At 40.6% G+C, this 20,041-nt stretch overlaps 1 protein-coding gene across 4 annotated transcripts in view; it reads left to right on the top strand.

Moving 5' to 3' along the window:
- The first annotated feature begins 14,352 nt into the window (after nucleotides 1-14,352).
- The window catches only part of SUMF1 (sulfatase modifying factor 1), a 111,604-nt gene continuing 105,915 nt past the window's right edge, over nucleotides 14,353-20,041 (top strand). For 2 of the 4 annotated variants that reach the window (XM_022572510.3, XM_089919577.1), the window contains exon 1: nucleotides 14,353-14,655. In XM_022572510.3, coding sequence (XP_022428218.1) covers nucleotides 14,386-14,655 — 270 coding nt within the window. In that variant the 5' untranslated portion in view covers nucleotides 14,353-14,385. The remainder of the gene's footprint in view (nucleotides 14,656-20,041) is intronic. The other 2 variants (XM_022572512.3, XM_022572509.3) reach the window with 1 other exon arrangement.

The following is a 20,041-nucleotide window of genomic DNA, read 5'->3' as shown; positions in this document are numbered from 1 at the left end:
TGGAGAGTATGGTCATTTTAATAATGTTAATTCTTCCAATACATGAGCCTAATATACCTTTCCTCTGTTTGTGTTGTCTTCAATGTCCTTCATCAACGTCTTATAGTTTTCCAAGTACAGGCCTTCTACCTCCTTAGATGGATTTATTCCTCATTATTTTATTCTTTTTGATACTATTGGAAATGTGATTGTTTTATTAATTTCTCTGACAGTTCTCTGTTAGTGTATAGAAATGCAACAGATTTCTATATATTGATTTCGTATCCTGCAGCTTTACTGAAATTGATGTTCTTTAGATTTAAATAAAGAAACAGAGAGACTAGAGTAACTGACTGTGAGGCCTAAATTTTCAAGGTCACAGGGGCTGGACAAGCCCTGTGCAAATGAAAGTGATGAGGGAGCAGAAATAACTGTGAGGGAACAGAGAGGAACACAGAGGAGATGCCCACCAGAAGGTGAGATGCTGGGAGTAAAGTTGAGTTTGGCCAATACCTAGAACAGTCTGAAGTCCTGGTAATTTCCTTGTCTAATTCCAAGCCATTCATAGCCATGCAGTGTGCCACCACCACTGTGTGAGGCAGTGTAACCGAGTACTAAATAGTAGAGATACTGCCATCACATTGCAGAAGTCCAAGTCCCACTTTCCAATCTCAGCATTCCACTTACCAGCCCCATGACTTTGGGCAAGACCTACATTGGCCCCTTTTCAGGTAAGTAATTTACCTAAACTCTCTGAGCCTCAATCTCCTCATCAGCCAAATTGGTATCATTATAGAACTTCCCTCACTGCCTTGTTAAAGGAATGAAATGAGACAATGCATCTAAGTGCTCAGCACGTAGTAAATACTCAATAAATGAGAGACTATTAGCTAACACTACAGTCTTTATTATTATTATTATTACTATTAATGCAACTTTACTCCTTGCACGCAAAGGCATTTAATCAAATAGCTGGTTACGCAAAGCTGTTTACACAGTGAAGTCCTTTAGCTGAAAAGTAGTTTGTATAAAAGGATACTTGAAAGCGGAAATATTTTTGGTGGGGGGGCCATGCCACACGGCTTGCGGGACCTTAGTTCCCCAACCAAGGATTGAACCCGGGCCCTCAGCAGTGAGAGCATGGAATCCTAACCACTGGACCACCAGGGAATTCCCAATAGTGGAAATTTTATAAAGGAGTTATTTACGCAGTCCTTTCTTTTGCTGATGAAGGAACAGACATCTAAAGATTCAGTGGTTCTTCCAGTTCACAGAGACACACAAAGGCTATGTGGGGTTGAGAAACCAGGCTTCCTGACCCTAGGCAGGAGGTAAGTCCACTGACTCTCAGATCTTTGGGATTGAAACTACTAAATTAAAGTAGCAAACTTTTCTACCTAGTCTCTTAACCAGCTCTTTATTTTTAGTTTTTAAACCTAAGTCAAGATTAAAATCCTAATGCTATTTACTTTTTATTATATCAATTTTTATTTCTGTAAATTTTATTATATACATTATAATAAATTAAATCCATTTATTTTCGTTAGGTTTTATTCCACTGAGCTTTTGGCTGATCCATCAATAGAGCCAAGTTCCAACAGGAAAGAGACACTTTTCCGTGGTGAAATCACAAGAATGTCCTGGGTTCCCAGTGACCTAACCTGTTCTTCTGTTCCTGTGACCCAGAGAAAAAATTCCTGAAAGAGGAGCAACAGTGGAGTCATTCCATGGCTGACTTATTTTTTTTCACATGACAGTAATACCAATTATCCTAGAAATGGGAGGGGGGAAAAAAACCAAAATCCTTACTTTTTTTGTCAGATTTCCCAGAGGAGCAAGCATGGCACAGTTCCTTTCTCTTTTCTGCAATTATTTTCAAATTAATTTGCTCCTGGCCCAGTTTACTTTTATTCATTTCTATAGCCATTGAATCACACCCAAATGAGCTTCCTCTTTCTATTGTTAGACAAATTTTCTCAAAATATTTTAAAACTTTCTGCTTCCTCTCCATTCTGTTTTGTGGGTGAAGCATTTTATTCAGACTCTTTCCTCAGTCCTCTTGAGTTACAAAGTTAAATGATAATCTGTGGGTGGGAGACTTTGAGAAAGTTTTGACAATCATAGGAAGACAGTTTGTGAGATGACGTTCATTGTCTCTCATTGGCTTATCTATGGATGTGCCTGTGGTGTCTTGTATGTTACACTTAGTAAGTTGTCATTAATAATAATGATGATGATGATAAACACATTATATTAGAGACCGTTTATTGAGATCTTACTATGTGTTAAGTGCTTTACATGGATCATTCTATTGAATCCTCATCGCAGTCCTAAAGGGTGGATCTTATTAACCCTATTTGATAGATGAATTCCAAAATTTAAGTAAGTTGCCCAAGATCATTCAACTTGTAAGCAGCAAGGGCTCTCTGAGTCCTAAGCTCTTATTCATTCTATCCATGCTTCTCAAACTGTGGTCGTCAGACCAGCAGCAAGAGCAATACCTAGGAAATTGTTAGAAATGCAAATTCTCACACTGCATCCCAGATCTGCTGAAACAAATTCAGGGAGTGGGGCCCAGCAATCTGTGTTTTAATCGGCTCTCTGAATGATTCTGACGGGTGATGAAATCAGAGAAACAGCTGCAGCATGCTATGCTTTATAGGCACAAAGGCATCACACCTGTAAGGAGGGAACTGGGAAGTCTTCTGGGAAATGACTCCAGGAACTTTGCCTGGCCAGGGACTGGCTGGGACCTGTGGCTTCCTGTCTGTCACAGAGAGGTCCAAGACTTCCCCTGGTTCCAAAGGCCCACAGATCTCCAGGGGTTGGGTGGTTGGCCTTTCTCTGAATTCCCCTGAACAGCTAGCATATGAGCTCTGTCTGTGCCTGAACCCTAAGTGGTTATCATCACCTTCCAATTCCTCCCTGACCCCATGCAAGACCACTCTCATACTTTTCCAGAGACAAGGGAGAACAGTGAGTGCTGAGGTTGAGGTGCAGAGTCCCCCTCTGGTGCTTAGACTCACCATGGTCCAGCTGTGCCCCCAGCCAAAGCACATCGTCTGACACTGCAAAGGATGCTCTGTACATCTGCTGACCTTCTGCTGTGAATCCCAGCCTGCCTCTAGTGATAATGCTGGAACTGAAAGATGTATTTATTAGTTTCCTATTGCTGCCATAAAAAATGATCAGAAAGTTAATGACTTAACAAACACAGATTTATTATCTTATGGTTCTATAGGTCAGAAGACCAACATGGGTCTCATTGAGCCAAAACCAAGGTACATTCCTTCCTTTCTGGGGACTCTAGAGGAGAATCTGTTTCCTTGCCTCTTCAATCTTCCAGAGGCTGCCCACATTCCTTGGCTTGTGGACCCTTTCTCCATCTACAACATCAATAATGTTGCATCTCTCTGACCATTCTTCGATAGTCACATCTCCCTCTGACCACAGCCAAGAGGTGTTCTGCTCGCCTACGTAATTAGATTGAGCAGGGCAATCTCCCCATCTCAAGGACCTTAACTTAATCACATCTGCAAAATCCCTTTTGCCACATAAGGTAATGTATTTATAGATTCTGAAATTAGGACGTGGACGTCTCTGGAGCCATTATTCTGCCTACCAGAGTCTTCTCTTGTAGCACAGAGCACAGCATTCTTTTTCGGAGACTATAATTGCAAATTCCAAGAGATAGGAACAAGAAGAGAAAATGAATTCATATATTATTTGTTATTTAGAGGACCATACAAAGCCATGTTTCCTTGATTCCAAGACCATTTACTGAAATATATACCCTGCTTTGAAAAAAAAGCTTTTTGAGGGAAAAGGAAGCACTACCATACTATATGTATCCCTAGCTCACAAGATACAACCAGAATTCAGAAACAATACAATGAGATATGGAAATGTGTTGCAGAATCAAAGTGATACCATAGTAAAACGAGCTAGTGTTTATTTCCTTTCTTATACCTATATATTTGGTCTCAATAAAATATGATTATGAAGTAGGCATGGTAGGAGACTCAGCCACGTAGAAGCTTAATTACTAAACCTAAAGTTTCCTAAATAAATGCTGGGACCCAAAGCTAATCTTTGAGTCTGATGCCAGGACCTCTCTATTACATGAGGCACATCTTCCCAGAGAGACATTACTTCCTCAGTGATCTCCAATCTTTGGGCCACAGACCCCTGGGGAACCAGTGATTACAAGTATTGGGAGTTCATTCAAATGTTAAGCATTGCCTGAAGCCCAAAAAGGTAATGTATTTCTAAACCTTTCAAATATATACAGGAACTGATGTGATGTAATACACAGTTTCCTTTGCTAATGTACTGCCTTCAAAGCAGCATCTTGACGTTTCATTTTCCAAATAAGTGGATATTAAAACTAAAACTTCTATTGTAGGAGCATCTGAAATATAAATGTATGTTTATAATATATATTTATATATTTATATATATATTTATTTATTTCCATTTTCCGATTGACTTCTTGTTGAAAAATTTGGGAATCATTCTTCTCCATCATTTCATTTGATTTTCCATCTTTACAGCCAAGAGGGTCAGCCAGATGGATATAACAGCACCTCCATCCAGTGGTTATGTGATGATCCACTTTAATTCATCCAACAAGTATTTATTGTGTATCCACTAGGTGCTGAGCACAATTCCAGGCACCGAAGATACAACAGAGAAGAAAACAGATGAAGATTCTTGCCCTTGTGGAACTGACATTAAATAATTTAAAACATGTGAAATACTTAGAACATTGTTTGGTACCCAGGAATAGCTCAAGAATTATTAGTTCTTATGATTATTATAATTATCAACTTATGTAATATCTAAAATGAGCATTCCAGAGTATTTTTTAAAAATAGGACACATTCCTCTGTATATTTAGAGAGTAAAAATGAGAAGTCCAAAGAGGCAGAAACATTTTGCCACGGGGTTCTTTCATTAGGCATTCTTTAGCATCATTGTGTGGTGAAATCACTGGTTTGGAAAGTCTGCTAACTGCTGCTTTTTAATTTTGTGTGTGTGTGTGTGTGTGGCCACGTGGAGCAGCTTGCAGGGATCTTAGCTTCCCAACCAGGGACTGAACCTGGGCCCCGGCAGTGGAAGCACCAAGTCCTAACCACTGGACCGCCAGGGAATTCCCTAACTGAGCCTTTTTAGTTTTGCTAGTTTGTGCTGCAGTCAATGAGAAAAATTTATACCGAGAGAAATTTTCATTTTGTTTGCTTTTTTCTTTTCCTCTTGTTCAAATAGTTTCATCTCGCTTCTCTCCCACCTTCAGAGCCGAATGATGTTGTGCACTGGTGTTGAGGTCATGGACACCAGCCTTCTCAGGACACTTCGTGGCCTCACCACTGTGGCACAGCCCTTGTCCAGCTTTGACGGCTGCTGACACTCAGGGTATCACTGCTTCCCGTTCAGCTGTCACAGAGAGGAAACCTGGTTTCCCCAGCTCCTCTCTCTTTCCCCACAGCCCACTGCGGCCCCACAGAAGCCTATGGTTTAGCTGTGCTTGAGTCACATTGCCATCCCTGGTCCAATCAACTGTAACTGGAAGTTCAGGCAAAACCGGCTTCTGCATCAGAACCACTTAAAGCAATGCTTGGTGGGCCCACCTTCAGACTCAGGAGGTCTTGGGGTGGGGCCCAAGGATTTGCATTTTTAACAAGTTCCCCAATGCTACTGATGCTGCTGATTCAGCCAGTTTATAAATGCTGGCTCTTGTAAACCAAGCCGCTAGCTGTACTCCTTTGTACCTGTGCTGGGAGGGACAATTTTTCTCTTAGCAATGCTGGAGGCAGGCATGGCAAGCTCCGTGACAATTCCAGTACAGCCTACCATTTTCCTTTCTCCAAACTTACCATCCATTCATATTCCTGATGTTCCTGAACAGTGGTGATTGGAGAGAAAGATGGGAAGAAGTTAGAGTGCACCTAAAGAAGTTCAGGGCAGGTAAAAGATGCTTTATGGGCCTTTGGGAAGAGAAAGGAAGGAATAACATAAAAAATCACCATCCTAGCTTCTCTTCTAAATCCTAACATTGATGCCCACCCACCCTGGAGAGGGCCTTCTGCTTTACTCAGTCCACCAATTCAAATGCACTAGACAGAGAGGCTTTTCCTGCTCAATGCACCTTCCTGCCTCCTTCCTTTCACAGGTTTCAAATCTGTATTACGGTCTGGAGGCTTTCAATGCCCTTTCCTTTGTATTCCCTTGTCCCTTTAGTTTTCACAGGTGTTACCAACAATAAATCTCTTGCATTTCTGATTACATCTTGACATCTGTTTCTTTTTAAGTTAATTTCTGTTGGACTATAGTTGTTTTACAATGTTGTGTTAGTTTCTGCTGTACAGCAAAGTGAATCGGCTATACATATACATATATCCCCTCTTTTTTGGATTTCCTTTCCATTTAGGTCACCACAGAGCACCGAATAGTGTTCCCTGTGCTATACAGTAGGTTCTCATTAGTTATCTATTTTATACACAGTAGTGTATATATGTCAAATCAATCTCCCAATTCATCCCACTCCCCTTTCCCCACCTGGCCTGCATACGTCTGTTCTCTACAGCTGTGTCTCTATTTCTGCTTTGCAAATAAGATCATCTGTATTGTTTTTCTAGATTCCACATATAAGTGATATTATGCAATATTTGTTTTTCTCTTTCTGACTTACTTCACTCTGTATGACAGTCTCTGGCTCTATCCACGTCTCTGCAAATGGCACAATTTTGTTCCCTTTCATGGCTGAGTAATATTCCATTGAATATATGTACCACATCTTCTGTATCCATTCTTCCATTGAGGGACATTTAGGTTGCTTCCAGATCCTGGCTATTGTAAATAGTGCTGCAGTGAATATTGGGGCACACGTATCTTTTGAATTATGGTTTTCTCCAGGTATATGCCCAGGAGTAGGATTGCTGGTTCATATGGTAGGTCTATTTTTAGTTTTTTAGGGAACCTCCATACTGTTCTCCATAGTGGCCGTATTAATTTACATTCCCACCAGCAGAGTAAGAGGGTTCCATATTTTTCTCCACACCCTCTCCAGCATTTATTGTTTGTGGATTTTTTTGATGATGGCCATTCTGACTGGTGTGAGGTGATACCTCATTGTACTTTTGACTTGCATTTCTCTAATAACTCTGTAATAATTTGGTTGGATTGTTTGTTTTGTTGATATTGAGCTGCATGAGCTGTTTGTATATTTTGGAGATTAATCCCTTGTCAGTTGCTTCATTTGCAAATATTTTTTCCCCTTCTGAGGGTTGTCTTTTCGTTTTGTTTATGGTTTCCTTTGCTGTGCAAAAGCTTTGAAGTTTCATTAGGTCCCATTTGTTTATTTTTGCTTTTATTTTCATTACTCTAGGAGGTGGGTCAAAAAAGATCTTGCTGCGATTTATGTCCCAGAGTGTTCTACCTATGTTTTCCTCTAAGAGTTTTATAGTGTCCGGCTTTACATTTAGGTCTTTAATCCATTTTGAGTTTATTTTTTGTGTATGCTTTGGGAGAGTTTCTAATTTCATTCTTCTACATGTAGCTGTCCAGTTTTCCCAGCACCACTTATTGAAGAGACTGTCTTTTCCCCATTGTTTATCTGCCTCCTTTGTCATAGATTGGGTGACCATAGGTGCATGGGTTTATCTCTGGGCTTTCTATCCTCTTCCACTGATCTATATTTCTGGTTTTGGAGGCATCTGTTTTTGACATGAACCACACTGACAGAGTTGGTACTAGAAGCGGTCTGAGAAAGCAGGTGATAAGATGAGATTTGAGGACTGGGTCATCCACTGCCTGGCTGGCAATGAGGATGCCCATCTTTTTTTAATGAGATAGAGTTGATGTACAATATTATATAAATTACAGGTGTACAACATAGTGATTCACAGTTTTTAAAGGTTATACTCCATTTATAGTTATTATAAAATAGTGGCTGTTTTCCCTGTGTTGTACAATATATCCTTGTATCTTCTTTATTTTATACGTGGTAGTTTGCCCTTCCTCCTTCCCTCTCACCACTGGTAACCACTACTTTGTTCTCTATATCTGTGAGTCTGTTTCCTTTTAGTTATATTCACTAGTTTGTTTTAGTTTTTAGATTCCACATATAAGTGATATCATACAGTATTTGTCTCTGACTTATTTCACTTAGTATAATATCCCCCAAGTACATCCATGTTGTTGCACATGGCAAAATTTCATTCTTTTCTATCGCTGAGTAGTATTCCATTACATATATGTGTGCATATATATATATGTATGTGTATATATATATATATATATATATATCTTCTTTATCCACTATTGATGGACACTTAAGTTGCTTCCATATCTCGGCTACTGTAAATAATGCTGCTATGAACATTGGGGTGCATGTATCTTTCTGAATTAGTATTTTCATTGTTTTTCCAGATGTATACCCAGGGGTGGAATTGCTGGGTCATATCGTAATTCTATTTTTAGTTTTTTGAGAACCCTCCATACTATTTTCCACAATGGTTGCACCAATTCACATTCCCACCAACTGTGTATGAGGGTGCCATTTTCTCCATATCCTCACCAACATTACTATTTGTGTTCTTTTTGATGATAGCCATTCTAACAGGTGTGTGGTGATATCATTTTGTGGGTTTTTTTTTTTTTTTTTTTGCTGTACACGGGCCTCTCACTGTTGTGGCCTCTCCCGTTGCGGAGCACAGGCTCCGGACGTGCAGGCTCAGTGGCCATGGCTCACGGGCCCAGCCGGTCCGCAGCATGTGGGATCCTCCCGGACCGGGGCACGAACCTGTGTCCCCTGCATCGGCAGGTGGACTCTCAACCACTGCGCCACCAGGGAAGCCCCTTTTTGTGGTTTTAATTTGCATTTCTCTGATGATTAATGATGTTGAGAATCTTTTCATGTGCCTGTTGGCTATCTGCTTGTCTTCTTTGGAAAAGTGTCTGTTCAGGTCTTCTGCCCATTTTTTAATTGGGTTGCTTGTCTTTTCTGTTGTTGCGTTGCTTGAGCTGTTTATATATTTTGGATATTAACCCTTTATTGGTCATATCATTAGAAGATATTTTCTCCCATTCAGTAAGTTGTCTTTTCCTTTTGTTGATGGTTTCCTTTGCTGTGCAAATACTTTCAAGCCTAATTAGGTCCCATTTGTTTATTTTTGCTTTTACTTCCTTTGCTTTAGGAGACAGATTCCCCCCAAAAAACACTGCTGTGATTTATGTCAAAAAGTGTTCTGCCTATGTTTTCTTCTAGGGGTTTTATGGTTTGCAGTCTTACAGTTAGATCTTGATCCATTTTGAGTTTATTTTTGTATATGGTATTAGAGAATGTTCTAATTTCGTTCTTTTACATGTAGCTGTCCAGTTTTCCCAGCACTCCTTATTGAAGAGACTGTCTTTTCTCATTGTATATTCCTGCCTCCTTTGTTGTAGATTAATTGACCATACGTGTGTGGATTTACTTCTGGGCTTTCTATCCTATCCTTTTCCATTGATCTATGTGTCTGTTTTTGTGCCAGTACCATACTGTTTTGAATCCTGTAGCTTTGCAGTACAGTCTGAAGTCAGTGAACCTTATTCCTCCAGCTCTGTTCTTCCTCCTCAGAGGACCCCCATCTTGAGTGGTATGTGGGGTATGGACAGCCCCCGGCACAAGGTGGCAGCCCAACTGTTAAAATGTTTACTGGTGCTGACCTGGGAAAATGTCCATGTGGAAAGGAACGTCTACACCAGTGTGCTGATTTGGGGAATTTGAAAGATGTAGAGGAACAATGGATCCAAGAATAATGGGACTGGCTGGTTATTACCAAGTGGCATTGACACCCTACAGAGAGACAAAGAGAAACAAAGGCAGCTAAAAAAACAGTTAAAAAGTACATGTGAGACCCAAAGGGGCTCTTTGGTATCTGTTTAAGAGCAGGTCGAGCTGAGTGTCAGGTTAATGATCTGATTGTTAGAATCCAGAGCTCCAGAGATGTTTGGATGCTCAGCCACGGCAGGCTTCCTATGCTAAAGTCAGGGATCAGACTGGAAAAACCTGGGACCCAAAACATGGGGCAGGAATATGTACGTGGAGCCCCCTGAGAAATGTGGCTCTGCAGACTTCTCTAAGCCCCAGAGCCTGCAGAGAACTAGTATTGAGTTTGGAGAACTAGCAGTTCCTCCACGTGGGAAGAAGCTGAAGGTCCCCCTCACCCCAGACAGTGCCCCCCACCTCCTCTGTGCCTGCCGGGCTATAAGGAGAGTTAAATCCCAGTATAGCCAAACTGAGGAAATGCTGGGCCTCAGAAAGGAGAAAAGACATTTTACTCTAAAGGAAATGCAAGAATTAACTAGCATGATGGAGAAAGTAGAACCCCTCAGGCATTGTTGATGGGAATGTAAACTGGTACAGGCACTTTGGGAAACAGTTTGGTAGCTCCCGCAAGAGGTTAGACATAGAGTTACCATGTAACCAAACAATCCCACCCCTAGTTTATGCCCAAGAGAAATGAAACATATGTCCACACAAAACTTGTAGACAAATGTTCATACGCTGTCCATAGCTGCATTATTCATAATAGCTAAAAAGTGGAAACAATCCAAATGTCCATCAACTGATGAACGGATGAATTAAATTTGGTATTTTGGCCATAAAAAGGAAAGAAGTGCTGATTTGTGCTACAACATGGATGAATCTCAGAAATATTCCAAGTGAAAGAAGCAGACACAAAAAGCCATATATTTTATGATTTCATTTACAAGAAATGTCCAGAATAGGCAAGGCTATGGAGACAGAAAGTCGAGTGGGTGTTACCTGGGGCAGGGTTGAGGGGATGAGGGAATGAAGAGTGACTGTTAATGAGGTTTGGAGTTTCTTTGGGAGGGATAATAAAAATGTTCCAAAATTAGATTGTGGTGATGGTTGTATAATAATGTGAGTATATGAAAAATCATTGAATTATACACATTAAAAGGGTAGATTGTATGGTGTGTGAATTATATCTCAGTAAAGCTGTTTTACAAAGGAATTAACTAGCACATATGAACCAAAGCCAGGGGAGTAACCTTGGGCCTGAACTGTGTGGATATTTGATTAAGGGCCCAAAACACAACAATGGATGGACAAGAATGTATTGACTTGGAAGTTCTCACTTAGGACTTGGGATTTCATACCTTGGCAAGGACCCCAGGGAAAGGGGCAGACTCACTGCTAGTGTGGATCTAGAAGCCGGGAGAAAGCAGTGGCTTACTCTAAATGAAGGTGAAATGCATGGGTTGCTGAGGCAGATAGAAGAAAGGACTTGATAGCTCAGGGAACTAAAAATGCTGTTTGGATTTATTCTGAGAGGCCAGAAGACCCACTGAGGACTGTATTCCCTGGGAGGGCCCTCATGAGATGCTAGGTGCCAAGGCTGTCAGGCATGCACGGGGCAGAGGGGCACCAGCATCACTCAGCAATTCAACAGAGGCTCGCCTTGTCCTGGTCCTCAAAGGAGTACACTCTTGCTGTGCACAGGAAAGATCCCATTGAACTACAAGCCATGACTGCTATCAGGGCACTTTGAACTCCTTGTGTTCAGGGACCAGCAGGCAAGACAAGGAGTCTATAACTTGGCAGGGAAATTGACCCTGATTAGCAGGAAAAGTGTGAGATGTCTTCTCACAACTGTGTAGGGCTTCCCTGGTGGCGCAGTGGTTGAGAGTCCTTCTGCCGATGCAGGGGACACGGGTTCGTGCCCTGGTCCGGGAACATCCCACATGCCGCGGAGCGGCTGGGCCCGTGAGCCATGGCCGCTGAGCCTGCGCGTCTGGAGCCTGTGCTCCGCAACGGGGCAGACGCCACAACAGTGAGAGGCCCATGTACCGCAACAAAACAAAACAAACAAACAAACAAACAAAAACTGTGTAATGACACTGCCTTTCAGTTAGAGTAAAAGCTTACTAGATCCTACATAATCTGGCCCCCTGTTACTTTCTGACCTCCTTTGTTTTTCCCCCCTCCCTTGTTCATTCTACTGCAGTCACACTGGTCTTGCTGTTTAGTGAACACAGAAGTCACTGTCACGTCTGAGGTCTTTCATCTAGCTTCATTAGATGGAAGGGGCAAGAAGACCAGCAGAAGGAACTTAAGTGGGAGTCAGAGCGTGAGAGAAAGTCTAGATAAATTGCCCTAATTGGTGTAGAGTTGATTGCTGAGCTGTACTTTTAACTCTGATTCCTAGCATGGCCTTCTCACCTATGGATTTCTCATCATTTTTTCCCACTTACTCATTGATTAGTGACCAGTAAGAAATTATTTAATGAATTGAGAGAGAAGGTTGATACTTCCTGGAGAATCAACAAAGTTTCCATCTTTGATAATGATGGCTAATAATAGCAAACATTTTTTTGAGGTATTGTGAAATGCTAAGACTTTTACAACTCTATCTCACTTAATCTTCATAAAATCTGTAAGAAGGTGCTATTATTATCCCCGTTTCACACATGAAGAAATAGTGGCTTAGAAAGGTGAACACTTCTTGTAAGGGGCTGGCTTTAAACACAGCTCTTTCTGAGTCTAAAATCTGTATTATTTTCTCAACAATTTGCTTCTCTTTAAGGGAAAGAGGTCATGATTACTGCCATTCATTTTTCCATTAACTCAATAAATATTCACTAAGTGTATATTAAGTGCCAGGTCTTGGCCTAATTTTGCAGATACAATGGTGAACAAATAGGCAGGATCCTTGCCTTCATGAAGCTTTTCGCCTAATAGTGTAGCAGGACCATCAATCAAAGGAATTCAGGGCTCGGTAGGGCAGCAGGCTTGTGCTGAGATTGAACACTTGCAAAGAGACTGACAAAGATTATCTCTGACCTGGAATCTATATTCGTGCACAGTTAATATGTAAAACCTTGGTTAAAAAGCATTGATCTTTTAGCCTCATCACTTGTAAAATGGGTATAGTAATAGATTTCTTGCCAAGGGGTTGTGATGTTAAATGAGAAAATGTGTGAAAGCTCTTGGCAAACTGTAAAATAGCAAGTATGGAAGGACTTAAAATTTTTTTCACCTGTTTTTTTTTCATTTGCGATATAGTTGACATATTAGATTAGTTTCAGGTGTACAACAGAATTATTCCCTATTTGTATGTATTGCAAAATGATCACCACGGACTTTCCTTTATATTAAAAAAATTCAAATATAAACTAGAAAGAATAGGACAATAACCACTGAAAAATCCATAAACCAGCTTTAACAATGACCAACGCATGGCCGATTGTGTTTCATCTCTAGCCATCCCCCCCATTCACCATATTTTGAGAAGCAACTCCTTGGCAACAGCATGTCTTTTTATCTATCTATCTATCTATCATCTATTTCAATACATATATCTCAAAGGAAGGGATTCTTTTAAAAAACATACCCACAAATACCATAATCACTCTTAAAAAACTAAAAACAAAATTGACAGTAATTCTTAATTTTATCAAATATCATAACTTGATTTAGTGGCCATATTTCTCTGATTATCCTAAAAAATTTGAGATCAGTAGGTTTGAATCAGTTTTTAGATAAGATTCATATATACTACAATTGTGTGAGATGTCATATTTAATCTATAGGTCCCCCCTCTTTCTGGTTTTTGTTTTGCCTTTTTTTTCCCCCTGAAGAGATTGGGTCTTATGAAACAGTGGTTCTCAAACTTTAGTGTGCATCAGTATGCTTTAGAATCATCTGGAGAACTTGTTAAACGCACAGATTGATGTGTCCTGTCCCCAGACATTCTGAGTATTGAATTTCTAACAAGTTCCCGGGTGATGCTCATGCTGCTGGTCTGGGACAACACTTTGAGAGCCACAGTAGGGATTTCTCTAACTGTATCCCTTGGTGAGGTGTCCTTCAACACGTTCATCTTCCATTTTCCTGTTAAGGGAAGCTTATTGAATTGCCTGCATTACAGCATAATGGTTTAAAACTCAGGGTTTGAAGGTATGTGTTAGAGACGCAGTGTGGCTGGGTTTCAATCTCGTCTTTTGACATTTATTTGCCTTGTGACCTTGGGCAGATCACTTAATTGTTTTGTGCACTCAACATTCAGGGTCCTTGTGAGGATTAAATGAGATTTCAAAAAATAAAGTGCTCACCTAGTGTATTGCCTGGCACATAACAAATGCTCAATAAACTCGATTATAATTTTTTCAACCTAAAAATAATAATGGGGCGCACAGGCTGCGGAAGGCCAAGACTTTTTGGGTTTTCTTGTTTTCACGTCAGGAGAGCCAAGGAGGAAGGCTCTAAAGGAGAGGTACCTGGAGAGAGGTGGAAAGAGGGCAACTCTTAGGGACACTGAAGTCAGCCTAGGGCTTGGCCCCTTTAAGGAGGGCGGGGCCACGTGACCCAAAGGGTCACATGGCTAGTGGGAAAACATGGCTGCGCCCGCGCTAGGGCCGGCTGGAGGACGAGGCGCCGGCCTCGGTCTCGTTCTCTCTTTGCCTCTGCTCTTGCTGCTGGGCCGGGCGGCGGGGGGCGAAGAGGTCGGGGCCGAGGCGGGCGCGGCGTCCCTCGCGGGCTCGTGCGGTTGTGGCACTCCCCAGCGGCCCGGAGCCCATGGCAGCTCGGCGGCCGCGCACCGATACTCCCGGGAGGCGAACGCCCCGGGCTCGGTAGCCGGAGAGCGACCGTTCCCGCCCACCAAGGTGCTCTCTTGGTTCCCTAACGACGGGTGGGGGGCGCCGGATTCCTCGACAGGGTTGGGATGGGTAAGGCCAGGAGTTGGAGGAAGGCAAGTAAAGATTATAATTACATTGCCAAATCGCGCACTTGCAGATCCAGTGTGATGAGAAGTTCTTCCGCCCTCCGAAACGGGTGGTTCTTGGGGCTCTGCGTAATGCTGAGCATTAGGGAGTTTGGTTTGAGGACAGTTGTCTTTCCTTTTCTTACCTTTTATCTCCTGCTTCCTCGTTCTTGCACCCTGTCTTCTTGATGAGGTTCTCAGAATTTTAAGTCAGATAGATGTGGGTTTAAGTCCTGCGTTCCTCTCATTAATTGTGAAGGAATCAGGACACTGGGTGTCAGTGTCTCTAACCTTGTTGTTTACTTATCTGTAGTCTCTGACAGTAGACTCTGCTTCTTGACGACAAGGACTTGTCTTATTTTTTCTGCTATTCCTAGCACTTTAGTACATGGGAAAGACTAAGTAAACAGTAGTTGTTTTATTACTATCGTTTATCTATACCTTGCACAGTGCCTGAATGTTTTATGTGCTAGGATATGTAAATAATAACATTAATAATAACTATTATTCAGTTCTTAGTTAAAACAAAAAAATTAGTAACTGTTCCTTAGTTCTTACCATTCCAGGTATTTTGCATATTGGTATGGTTGTGAAAACAACTTAGATCTGCTGACTCCCAAAGAAGTTCTTCTTCTTGAATACTAGTACACCCTTTCCAGCTTTTTCTGTCCAAGTTTTTTTTTTTTCCTGTGGGTTAATTCTGACCAATTTTCAGGACTTAGGTGAGAGGTAACATGCTTCTGCAGGCCTTACCTGACCTCTTTCCTTCCTTCCCCTTCAGTATTTCCATATGCTGCCGCAGTTGTACCTGTTTGCTCTGACATAACCATTACTGAAGATATTTGTCTGTTGGTGTCTCTCCCCAGCTAGGTTGTGAGAGGGAGGGGAGTCAGGACCATAATTTTGTGACTTGGGCATAGAGTGTTAGGAGGTTGGTAGCTGGACTTCTCATTGTTTCTCCATCCTGTATAATTACTGGCCTTTAAAATGTTTCCTGTTGTTCCTCAGAGGATTCCCTGCATTATTAGTGTTTATCTTTTGTGTGGTGGGGAGCCTTGGTTACAGTTGTAGTGTATGTTGGCCATACTTGATTTTAGTTCCTTTATAACTTGAATGGTAATTGATAATCAATTTCTCCTTCCTCCTGCAGGGAAAGCCCTCTGTTTATCTGCTTTGTAACTAACAGGGGCGCTGTCTTATTTGCATGTACATTGGTCTGTGTCAAACTTTTGCCGAGAACCTTCTGGCCAGTACTGAACATTCCTCATTTTAAATGCTCCAATGTCCTATTGATTCCAGAATGTGATGTACGTATCATTATAAGATATACATTTTTCATCCCTTTAGAGTGGTTTCACGTCCGGACTGAGTATTGTATGGGTCATCTTTGGCCATATCTTGCATTCATTTTATAAAGGAAAAAATATATAATTAATTAATTTATATTGTGTATATGTGCATTTATTTTATGTTTATGTTCCCTTGCACTCAGTTTCTATAATGTTTGGCAGCGTCCCAACTTATGAGTAAACTAGCAGTTGTTGAGAACACAGCTCACAAGCCTTCAAGGACTCTTAAACTTAACGCTTGAACCTGAAGTAGACTTCTTGTCAAGACAAAGGACTTCATAGGAGGCTGTTCTTTGTCTCTCTGTTTTTCTTGGTTTTAGATGTTTTAGTTCATGTGCAGATGACTTTGGTCTAATTCTGACACTTAGCCATTTATTCTGAATTCAGGAAGTCCAATATTATGTGAGATACTTGGTCGTAGTGATAACCTTTTATTTTCTTAATTTTCTTTCTTTTTTTAAATAAAAGGATTATTTTTGAGCAGTTTTAGGTTCACAACAAAATTGAGAGGAAGGTAAAGAGATTTCCCATATACCTACTGCCCCACCACAGGCATAGCCTTGCCCATTATCAACATCCTCCACCACCGTGGTACATTTGTTACAATTGATAAACCTACACCAACATATCATAATCACCCAAAGTCTATACAGTTGACCCTTGAAAAACATGTGGGTTAGGGGTACTGGCCCCCTGCGTGGTCAAAAATCCTAGTATAACTTTACAGTTGGCCTTCCATACCTGTGGTTCTGCGTTCCAGGGTTCAACAAAGTGCAGGTCATGTAGTACTGAAGTATGTATCTATTGAAAAAATCTACGTATAAGTTGACCCTCGCAGTTCAAATCCGTGTTGTTCAGGAGTCAACTGTAATTTACATTAGGGTTCACTGTTGGTGTTGAACATTTTATAGGTTTGGACTAATGTACAGCGACATATGTCCATCACTGTAGTATCATACAGAATATTTTTATTGCCCTAAGGATCTTCTGTGCTCTGCCTCTTCATCCCTCTCCCTCCTCCCAAGTGGCAACCACTGATCTTTTTACTGTCTCTGTAAGTTTTGCCTTTTCCAGAATGTCTTATAGTTGGAACCATACAGTATGTAGGCTCTTCAGATTGGCTTCCATCACTTAGTAATATTTATTTAAGTTTCCTCTGTGTCTTTTCATAGCTTGATAGTTCATTTATTTTTCATGCTGAATAATAATGTATTGTCTGGATGTACCACAGTTTATCCATTCACCTACCGAAAGGCATCTTGCTTGTTTCTGAGTTTTGGCAATTATGAATAAAGCTGCTATAAAAATCTGGGTGCACGTTTTTTGTGTGGACATAAAATTTTCAACACCTTTGGGTAAATACCAAGGAATGTGATTGTTGGATCATATAGCAAGAGTATGCTTAGTTTTGTAAGAAACCACCAAACTGTCTTCCAAAGCGTCTGTACCGTTGTGCGTTCCTACTAGCAATGCATGAGAATTCCTGTTGCTCCACACCCTTGTCAGCATTTGGTGTTGTCAGTGTTTCAGATTTTGGCCCTTCTAAGGTGTGTAATGGTATCTTGTTTTAATTTTGCATTTTTTGGTTGACATGCTGAGCATCTTTGCCACCTGTACATCTTCTTTGGAAGGTCCTTGGCCCATTTTTAATTGTATTGTTTGTTTTCTTATTGTTGAGTTTTAAGAATTGTTTATTTTGGATGACAGTCCTTTATCAGATGTGTCATCAGCAACTATTTTCTCCCAGTCTGTTGCTTGTCTTCTCAGTCTCTTGACATTGTCTTTTGAAGAGTGGTCTCTGTCTAGATTCTTTTTTTTTGCACGTGGATGTCCAGTTGTACCAGCATTTGTTGAAGAGACTGCCTTAGCTCCATTGTATTGTCTTTGCTCCTTTGTCAAAGATCATTTGATTATATTTATGGAGGTCTATTTCTGGTCCCTCTCTGCTGTTCCATTAATATGTTTGGGTGTTCTTTAACTAATACATGTCTTGGCTACTGTAGTTTTATAGTAAGTTGCATAGTGTCTTTCCTCCAACTTTGTTTTTCTCATCAATATTGTGTTGGTTCTTCTGGGTCTTTTGCCTCTCCATATAAACTTGAGTATCATATTGTTGATATCGATCAAATAACTTGCTGGGATTTGGATTGAGGTTGTACTGAATCTATTTTTGTTTTCCGTTTATTTAGTTTAATTCAATAAATACTTATTTGGTACACATATTATGTAAGACTCTGTCCTGTGTTCTGGGCTTATAGAAAAGAAAGACCTATGCCCTACCCTCAAGGCATTGACTTGTTGGTAGACCTCTCTCTCTCTCTCTCTCTGTCTCTCTCTCTCTGTCTCTCTCTCTGTCTGTCTATCTCTCTCTCTCTCTCACACACACACACACACGCACACACACACACACAAAATCACAGCTATATGCAAGCATCATTTTTCTATAGTGACAGTCCTATAAGAGGAGTATGTACAAAGTACTTGGAGAGGAAGAAAGGATTCTTGTTTCCTGGACAAGTCAGGAAGTGCTCAAAGAAAAAACCACATTAGGCTAGGCCTTGGAGGAGACATTTTCAGGAGTTGGGGATGGAAGGGCAGATTGAAGGACATTGCGAGAAGGAGAATAGCATGGGTACAAATGAAGCATTGTACAAGTGCATGGTGTGTTCTGGGATATGTAAGTAGTTTAAGGTTTCTGGGGGTGACATTTTCACCCTTTTTAATGTAACACTTTTTAGGTGTGAGTCTTTTTTAAAAAATATTTTAATCAATTTAATGAACACTTGCCAAGTGCTATTTACAGAGAAGTAAATAGCACTGGGCTTTACCCTCAAGGAATTTAGGTTTCACTAGAAAGTTATGTCAGTAAGAATTGTCTGGGAAACAATATAGATATTTTCAAATTTTACTTAACTTCCCTCTGGTTAAAAAATATACAATGGTCCTTGAGAAAACTATTCTAACAATGTTCTGTACAGCTTATTATTTTATAAGAAGGTATCAAAATGTTTTAATCTCCATGTATCTTTTAAAAGAGTTGTTTGAAAAGGCTTTGAAGATCATGAGACGATAAAATTGTACGTGGTATCTCTGTATATGTGGGTAAAGTCAGTCAATTTCCGGTCTGAGGATGGTTTGATCGGGTAATGCTTACCCAGGTGTCAAGACACGATTGAATACCATCTCTTCTATGACCCCTTTCCTCCAGGAAGAAGTGGTGTTTCTATCCTCTAAATTCTCATAGCATTTTGTCAATGTCTGATGGGAACTTGTATATTTTCTGTAAAGTAGTGTTATTTGTGTAATTGTCTGATATCTCTTTCTACACGGGAAGCAATTTTTTAGACCTATTTTAATGTCTGTATCCTCCAAGCGCTTTACACATTTAGGCGTCGTGTAACAATTTCTGGAATGATCTTTTACCTTTTTTTGTTGGTTACAATATTGAGAAACTGCCAGGGGAATTAAGGGTATGAGTTACTTTTTAAAGAAACCTTTGGAAAGCAGTCTTTTTGCTGTATCTTATCCTCCCCAGGATTCTGTGAGATATTATCCCCCACTTTACAGATGTGACAACTGAGGCTGAATAGAATCATGAAATCCCAGGGCTTGAAGGAACTTTAATGCCATTTCATCTATGATTAGTGTCAGTAGAGTGACAGGATGATATAGGTAGGTAAGCCCTGCATAGATAGATAAGACAGCAGTTTGTGGGCAGATCCAGGGAGCTTGCTTCTCTTGTTATTCACCCAGCTTTCTGCGGAGCCTTTACCTTTTTGCTTAGGTTTGAGGAGAGGAAAGAAGGAAAAAGAAGTGCTACACAAAAGAGTTGCCTATAAACTTATTTCATTTTTGTGTGTAAAACAAAAGTCCCACAGAAGCAAGTGAAAGAAAAGATTCTTAAAACTAGCTTAGTAGGCTCATAAAGAAGTGTGGGTA

The sequence above is a fragment of the Delphinapterus leucas genome, chromosome 10 (assembly GCF_059928025.1).
Source record: "Delphinapterus leucas isolate spDelLeu-1000000601 "Yukka" chromosome 10, BTC_Dleu_Yukka2, whole genome shotgun sequence".
NCBI classification, from domain to species: Eukaryota; Metazoa; Chordata; class Mammalia; order Artiodactyla; family Monodontidae; genus Delphinapterus; species Delphinapterus leucas.
The sequence above is the reverse complement of the archived record's forward strand: the minus strand, read 5'-3'. Positions and strand labels throughout refer to the sequence as shown.